Here is an 8307-nt window from a genome sequence, read left to right on the forward strand (position 1 = left end):
AGCAAAGTTCACACCCAGCAAGAATTTTTTTTTTTTCTAACTCTGCCTCTGGGCAAGGAGAGCAGAGCATTGAAACACCTGAATCAACTGGTATCTCCACTCTTGTCACATGGCTCAATGGCACCTCTATTTTTAAACACATGATTGACACCCATCTGTCCAGCTGGGTCAAATACAGTCCATCCTGTGGGCAGAGGAAGGAATCAGATGACTTCTGAGGTCTCTGCCAGCCCTATGATTTGTCAAACAGAAATGTAATTGTGTCCTTAGGTTGAAAAAAAAAAAAAAAGCCAACACCACCCCAAAGATCATTCAAAACTATAACCTGCAAGTCAGCAAATGAAGAAAAATATCCCCTCTCCTTCCTTTGGATGAGTCTGAAACCAAGACTTAACTGAAGCTGCCTAAAAAAGGAAACAAAAATAAGAGAAGCTGAGAGTAGACAAAGAGAGGAGACTGGGTTTGCTTGTGATGAATCAGGGCATTAGACCTGGAGGGTGTCTCCTTCCTAACTGTGCAATTAGGGACTCAATAAAAGGTTTCAGTACCTGCTGTCAGCTCACAGCCCGCTGCCCATTTTATTCTACTTGCTCTCATTCGTGAACAAGGTAAGTCTCATAGACCATATGCTTGAGCATACTTGGGATCTCGGTTGCTGCTCTGCTTATATGTGAGATTGTGTAAGGATTCCAGAGGGGACATACCCCAAGTCTAATTTGACCACAATTAATTCCACTAAACTGGGAGCTCCGGCCCCCCAGATACATTCTTTGCTTTGGAACTTCTTTAATCATTGTCTTTTTTAAAAAATATAAACTGGGACACCTGGGTGGCTCAGTTGGTTAAGCAAATGCCTTCGGCTCAGGTCATGATCCCAAGGTCCTTGGATCAAGCCCCTGCTCAGTGGGGAGCCTGCTTTTCCCTCTCCCTCTGCTGTTCTGCCTGCTTGTGCTCTCTTGCTCTCTCTGTCAAATAAATAAATAAAATCTTTTTAAAAAAATAATAAACTATATGACATAGCCATGAATACTATTTAACAAGACATGGGACTCAGAGCTATTCTAAAATGAAAATACAGAGTCATTTAAATAATGGGTAATGACTGAGGGGTCAAGATTCTATTTGTTTTACCAGTGGGTTCACTGAACCATGTCTTCTTGGTAAAAACATGTTGCTTCAGGGGTGCCTGGGTGGCTTAGTGGATTAAGCCTCTGCCTTTGGCTCAGGTCATGATCTCAGGGTCCTCGAACTGAGCCCCACATCAGGCTCTCTGCTCAACAGGGAGCCTGCTTCCCCCTCTCTCTCTGCCTGCCTCTCTGCCTATTTGTGATCTTTCTGTCAAATAAATAAATAAAATCTTTAAAAATAAATAAATAATAAAAACATGTTGCTTCAGCCTGCATATATAGGGATTGATTTTCTTGGCATTACTTCTCTTTTCTCCAGAAGCTTTACTAACTGTAAAAATTGTACTTTCTTAAGAAGAGGAGTTAGACTGACCCAAGGTAGGAAAAAACAGGTAGACACTCTCAGTTAAGGCTGGAAGGATTGGTCCCATTCTGTTGACATCATTTGTGCATTTTAGTACTTACATTTGTGCTCTTTTTCCAATTCCTTTTGCAATAAAGCTTTCTCTGAAGAAACGAGTGTCACTGTTTTCCACAGGATGGGACAAAGTGTTGCTTCTATACCCACCTGTGCCAGATCTGATCTCACCGACATTCTCTGGTACAAAACTAAATCACTGTAATGCAGATACAATATCTTAATAGAGATAGATAGACAGAACAGAACAGATGATGGCAGTGGAACTGGGAGAAAGACAGAAAAAGGATGACTTAGGTATCTCCTTCCTGAAGGACTCTTCCTAGGAAACAAGATTTGTTTATTCTTTCTCACAGTCTACTGAGTTGGGAAAGATGGCTCAGCTCCTGAAAGATGTCCTCTGCGTAATCAAGACATTCCACAAGTATGCCCAGGAGGATGGTGACAAGGCAACACTAACCTGCACAGAGCTGAAACTGCTCATCCAGGGCGAGTTTGGGGACATCCTTCAGGTAAGGTGTTCAGAGAGTTGTGGAAATTCTCCCCCACTTACCCTTTCTCCATAATCTATGCAAGATGGGCATAGGTGATCCCTGCCTGTTTTACATTTGGCTATCAACTCTTGGCACTCACTATTCTTGAACAACTTTCTTCAGTCTCAGCTCTGTGCAATTGCTTAATCAGTCTTACAAAGGAGAAAAAGGTTTTCCTCACTGGAGCTATTCTTCAGCAAAGTAGGTTCTGAGAGGAGTCATGAGCCAGTATATATCGAAATGCAACTCACAGTGATATAAAAACTCCTTCTTAGCATAGCTCTCTGATGAAAAATGGCATCTAGAATCAACAATTTCTTCCTATTTGGGAAATTTCACTAGTTCCTGAGGAATAAGATTTAAAAAAAAAAAAAAGAGGATTCTTGGGATATATGCAAACACTCAGGGTGCTTAACCACATATAAATAGGCTGATTTCTCACTGTGTTTTCATGCAGCCACGTGCCATTCATGCTGTGGAAAGAAACTTGAACCTTCTGGATACTGACAGCAGTGGCACCATCAGTTTTGATGAATTTGTTCTTGCAATCTTCAGCTTATTGAACCTCTCCTATCTTGATATACAATCATTACTAAAATCAGAACCAAGACAAGTGTCTAATCTAGAGGAGAAACCTGATGATATGGATCTTCAGGTGACCAGTTGCACTGGCCAGTGGACAGAGCGAACTCCACCAACTCAAGACAGAGCTGTACCTCCTTCAGGAATGACATCATCAGCTCAGTTCAACCCTACAGAAAGGGGAGCAGTTGGACACAATGGGGTTGAAAACACCAAGACTTGCAAACTGCCAGTAGAAGAACCTTGGCACAATGACCCTAAGAACCAACACCTGGAAGGAGATCAACAGAGCCAGGAGGTGGCCCAAGATGTGTCAGCAACAGGAGACAATGGGGCTCAACTTGAGACAAATAAGACAATAGCAGAATCAGAACAGACTGACAGTCCCACAAAGCAGGAGGAACAGGATAAGAAGAGTCCCATGGAGGGAGATAAACTAGTCGGGGAGCAAAGTATCACTAAGACAAGGGATCAATGTGGAGAACAGGAAGAGAACCTAAGAACACAAAGTTCTCCACCAGAAAAAACAACACAGAGGCCTTCCAAAGATCAGGATGTTACAACAGAAAAGGGTGTTAAGGAACATTCTAAAACACAAGAACTATCACTGCCAGGAAATTATGAGCCCAATTCAGAGCCTGCTGACCTGCCAAAACAAGCTGCTGCCCAGAAACCACTGCAGACAGAGAAACCAACTGATCGTGAGGATGATGATAGAACATCCGAGATCCAAGGACAAGGAGAGGATGCCGACAGGACACCACCTGAGACAAAGAATCCAGCCGAACTTGGGGATGATGGCAGAGAATCTGAAACCCAAGAATCACCAGCACAAGAAAAAGAACAAGAAACAAAGGACCTGCCTATCCAAGGTGATAACAGAAATGTTTCAGAAACACCTGATGTTAGGACTATAAGGAAAGAGAGGAGAGGCCCTGAGGTCCATGGAACAGCAGAACAGGAAGAAAATGAGATAGAAATTCAGCTACTAACCCTGGAAGACCAACCACAGGATGGAAAGTATCAGGAACTCCAAAAGTCATCAAAAAAAAGGGATGCTGAAGCAGGTTCTAAAACACAAGAGTCAAGCTCAGAAGGAGGAGATCAGAACCATCCTGAAATTGAAAAAACAGTCACCCCAGAAGAAGAGGCAAGACATGCTGAGGAAAGCACAGCAACAGCACTTATGAGCAGCAAAAATTTCCCTGCAGCAGAAGGGACACCAGGAGCAAGAGAAAGAACACAGGAATTAGCACCACTCAAGAACCAGTCTGGAGAGGAAAATAAGAGGGTCAACAAGACTCATGACAAGCCAGTCACGGACGATGATGGTTACCAGGAAGAGGATCCCAAGCCTACAGTCACACAGAATAATGAGAGTTCTTCTGAAATTCCCAACAGCCTGACTCCAGAGGATGGTGATAACAACTCAGAGACAAATGACCTGCCTGTGCAAGGGGATTCCCAGAATCAAGGAGACCCTCTCAGAGAGTCTGTGGAAAGAAGTCACAATGGTAACCCAGACACTGAGAAACAGGTAGCACTGCGTGAGGAAAGCAGAACTGAGGAGGATGTGGTGCTGGCAGTCAGAGTTGAAGAACAGGATAAGCAACTCACTGAGGAACCAGAAAGGGCTACCAGAGAAGAGGACAGAAGTCTGGGCTCGGGGACAAAAGGTCCAGGTCCAGCTGTGTACCCCGATGGACATCCGAAGGCACAGGAGTCCACAGCAAGAGGTGAAGACAGAAAGTCCCTGGAGGCAGACTTCACTGACCAGTTTTCCATAAAGCAGCTTCCAGCAAAGGAAGACAGCAGAAGAAAGCTAAAGGTCCAAGGCCCAAGTACCAAAGGAGAAGAAGGTAGGACACCAGAGACCCAGGACACTCCAGTAAAAAATCTAGATGAGGACAATTCAGCATCCCCCAAAACTCACCTTGAAAGAGAGGAACCTGCAACATTGGAAGAGGATGAAAGCCCCCAAGAGTTAGCAGAAGCCAATGACCAACAAAATCCAGCCAAGAAAAGATATGATGTTTCAGTCCCCCAGTCCAGACTTGAAGAGAAGATGCAGAAGAACCAAGAACTTGGTTTTGTAGAGAGGGGTACTGTCTATTCCAGTCCTCTGTACCAGTACCTGCAAGAGAAGATACTGCAACAGAAGGACATGACCCAAATGGAGCAGCAAAATCAAGCTCAGACAGCTAGGTCATCAAGCCCAGAGCTCCTCAACAACCAGTCAAGTGCACCCCTCACCAATGAGATCTCAGATTGTCCTATCATCTTCAGTGACAGCCAAGCATTACATTACACCAGGGAATGTCTCCCTGATGCAGATCCTGCTGATGCACAGCAAACATCAGCTCCCCAAGCCTCAGAAGATAAGCAGAGCTACCCTCAGGAAAAGAAACCAGTACTACAAAAGGAGGCAAGCACCAAAGAGCAATGAATCATTATGATCCCAGGAGAAGTTCCAAGGAACTTCTTAACATCTCAACATGTCCCAGACTTCTTCCCTCCCTGTCACCCTCAACACTTATAAGCACACATTCAGATGCAAATTGATAATCCTTTAAATTCCAGACCTAGGGACCTGTGGGTGGCTCAGTCTGTTAAGCATCTGCCTTCTGCTCAAGTCATGACCCCAGGGTCCTGGGACAGAGCCCCGGACTCCCTGCTCAGCAGGGAGTTTGCTTCTCCCTCTGCCCTGACCCCTCCCCCTGTTCCTGCTTGTGTGCTTTCTCCCCTCTCTCTGAAATAAAATCTTTTTAAAAAATTTAAATTCCCTTCCTAGATTTCTACAAAAGCAAATAAGAAAGTATTAATGGATCTTCTCATGAGACAGTTTTTCACAATTTACCTGTTACTAAAAATAGAAAATTTCCTTGCATATCTTTAACAGGTGCCAATTTCTTTGATTTGTTGGCTTTTTATAAGATGGCAATAGTGAGTATGAGACTCTGCAATACCACCTTATAATCATAAAATGTAATTAATCCATAGATGCAGATTATTCTGCTTCATGACCTACCCTAACAGAGTTCAAGTTTACCCTAAAATTTTATCCTTCAAGATAATCTCAGATATCACCATAATTCAAAATAATTATGACTTTCTAGCACCCAATCTGAATAGATTCATGACTTTATCTTAATGTCCAGGCGCAACTTAATCTATGCCATAGATTCGTTCATTTGTTCATTTATTCATTCAGCAAATTTCTATTAAATCTCACTCCTTACACAGTGTTTTCAGAGTTTCTGGCTCAAATAAGCAATCAGAATATAAATCTAATGTATGCTTGATTCCATCAGAAGCTCTTACGATCTACTAAGTCTACAAAATGTTTACCAATATGGTTTGCTGACAGCATTGTATCAAAAGTAGGAAATAAAAAACTTCATGATTAATATCTTTTGTTAGTTCTTTTTGTTCCCCTTTATTCTCCACCTAGCCTTGGAAACACTGATCAGAAACAAAAACAATCTTAGATGATATGTGGTTATTTTTAAAGACTGTAATTAGGGGCACCTAGGTGGCACAGTCCATTAAACAGTCCACTTTTGGTTTTGGCTCAGGTCCTGATCCCAGGGTTGTACAAGCAAGCCCCACATGGGGATCTGTGCTGAGTGTGAAGTCTGCCTAAAGTTTCTCTCTCCCCTTTCCTCCAGCCCTCCCCCTGAACTCTCTCTGAAATAAATAAATAAATCTTTAAGTAAATAAATAAATAAATAAAGGATGATGCCTCAGAGCTAGTAATAACCCAGAAAAGGAATAAAATAGATATCATAAAAATGTTTCCTGAAGTCAAAATGCCCCATCTCCCATTGCATCCTGCCTTTGAGATTCAATATTCTTCCACTTCATCTCATACATCTTCTAGAATCTAAAATTCTCCTTTATATCCTCCCCCTCCAACATTTTCAGCTCTTTTCATTCTACTTTTTTTTCATTTTTTCTTTTTTTTTCATTCTAGTTTTGAACATGAATGAAAATCCTTATTTAAATATATATATATGTATATCTATAGATATATACATATATGTGTGCATATATATATATATAAATCTCTTTAATGATCAGGTGACATGAGACAACTCACAAAATACACACACACACACACATACATATATATATATATAAAAGCTTAAACTCATCAGTCTTTTTCACAAGCAACTGGCAATATATATCAGGAACCACAAAAATGACAAAGGTTATAAATAAATTTGTAAGAGAAGCTATACTGATGACTGTCTCTCACTTCACTGGTTCTTCCCCATCTCTTGTGGATTCTTCTTATCCAGTTCCCAAGACCTCAGGCTCTTCCTTCCTGGACTTTCTTCCTCTGAGAAACTGTCCTTAGCCCAAATTATTAGTGTCTCTACAATGATGAGTCTCAACTCACCTTGTTCAGACTTGAATGTGCACTTCAATTCAGTCTGTGCAATTGCTCATGAGATATGACCCCTGAGACTGCCAATCGTTTCCCATTAAACTGGTTTGTCTTCCCAATTTCCCAGTTTCCCAGATTCTGTCCTTTCTATCCCCATTCTATCAGGCTTCAAAGGCACAAATTTTGGAATCATCATTTGATTTCTCTTATTCTCCATATCTAATCCACTAATGTATCTCCATAGTCTTCCATAAGTCCATTTTCCAGATCCACCTTTCATTCTCCACTCCCTTTGGGTCTTCAAGTACCCTACACTAAAATAATGTTCCTTTTATTGAATGTCCAAATCTTTCTTATCCTATGGGGCCCAAATTCAATATCATTTCATTCATTCATTCCAAAATTTTTATTTAAAAATTTGTTAGTTCAAATACTGGGTGAAGAATTAGAAATACAGAAGTGGAAAGACAAACAGGTACTCCCTGTCTTGGAGCTTGTATTCTAATGAGGGAGGGAGAGACAAACAGTGACATGTACAACCATAAGTAACAAGATAATTCCAGATAACAGAGTAAGGAACATGATAGAGAGGGACAAGGGAGCAGGAAGGCAGAGGCACGTAGAAGTGTTGCTATAGAAGACCACTTGAACCTTTCCTGATGGTCCCAAAAAACGGTTGTTGTCTTACCCTGACTCCACAGTCTGGATTTGTGCCTCTTTTTCAAACTTCCTCCCATGAGTTACAGTTGTTTGTGTGCTTGTCTTACCTCTCCTCTCAGACCATTAGCTCCTTGACAGTCAGGTTCACAACTTACACATCTTGCTATCCTTCATTAGCATGGAGCTTAGCACTAAATGTGTATTATTATTTCAATAGGTGTTTGTTGAATACATAAATAAATCCTGATATCATTGCAATGGCCTCTTAGCTGGCCCCCTGCTTCCAGTCCATCCTTCATTTAATCACTCAGGAATTTTGTAAAACATTGTTTTCATTTCATCTCTCTCAGTTCAAGACCTCTCAGTGATGCCTTACACTTTCCTCTACGCTGTATTAAGTCTAAACTGATCAAACTCTATATAATCTTTCCCTCCAACTACAATTTACCACTAATTTCTTTAGAAATCCTGTGAGGAGATCAGGTTAGTCATCCAATTTAAATCCTCACCTTGATCATTTAAATCTTATTCTACTAAGTTGAAAGTTTTGGTATTGAATGCATTCTTTCATTTCATTTAAATGTATTTATTAAACAC

The 8307-nt window shown here is 41.3% G+C and overlaps 1 protein-coding gene across 1 annotated transcript; it reads left to right on the forward strand.

The window, feature by feature from the left end:
• Nucleotides 1–567: 567 nt before the first annotated feature.
• On the forward strand, nt 568–6065 carry TCHHL1 (trichohyalin like 1). Its single transcript, XM_080802246.1, has 3 exons — nt 568–608; nt 1902–2057; nt 2536–6065. The coding sequence occupies exons 2-3, from the start codon at nt 1920–1922 to the stop codon at nt 5104–5106; spliced, it is 2709 nt and encodes a 902-aa protein (XP_080658372.1). The 5' UTR covers nt 568–608; nt 1902–1919; the 3' UTR covers nt 5107–6065.
• The last annotated feature ends 2242 nt before the right edge of the window (nt 6066–8307 follow it).

Source organism: Martes martes (assembly GCF_963455335.1).
Source record: "Martes martes genome assembly, chromosome: 4".
In the NCBI taxonomy this organism is placed as follows: domain Eukaryota; kingdom Metazoa; phylum Chordata; class Mammalia; order Carnivora; family Mustelidae; genus Martes; species Martes martes.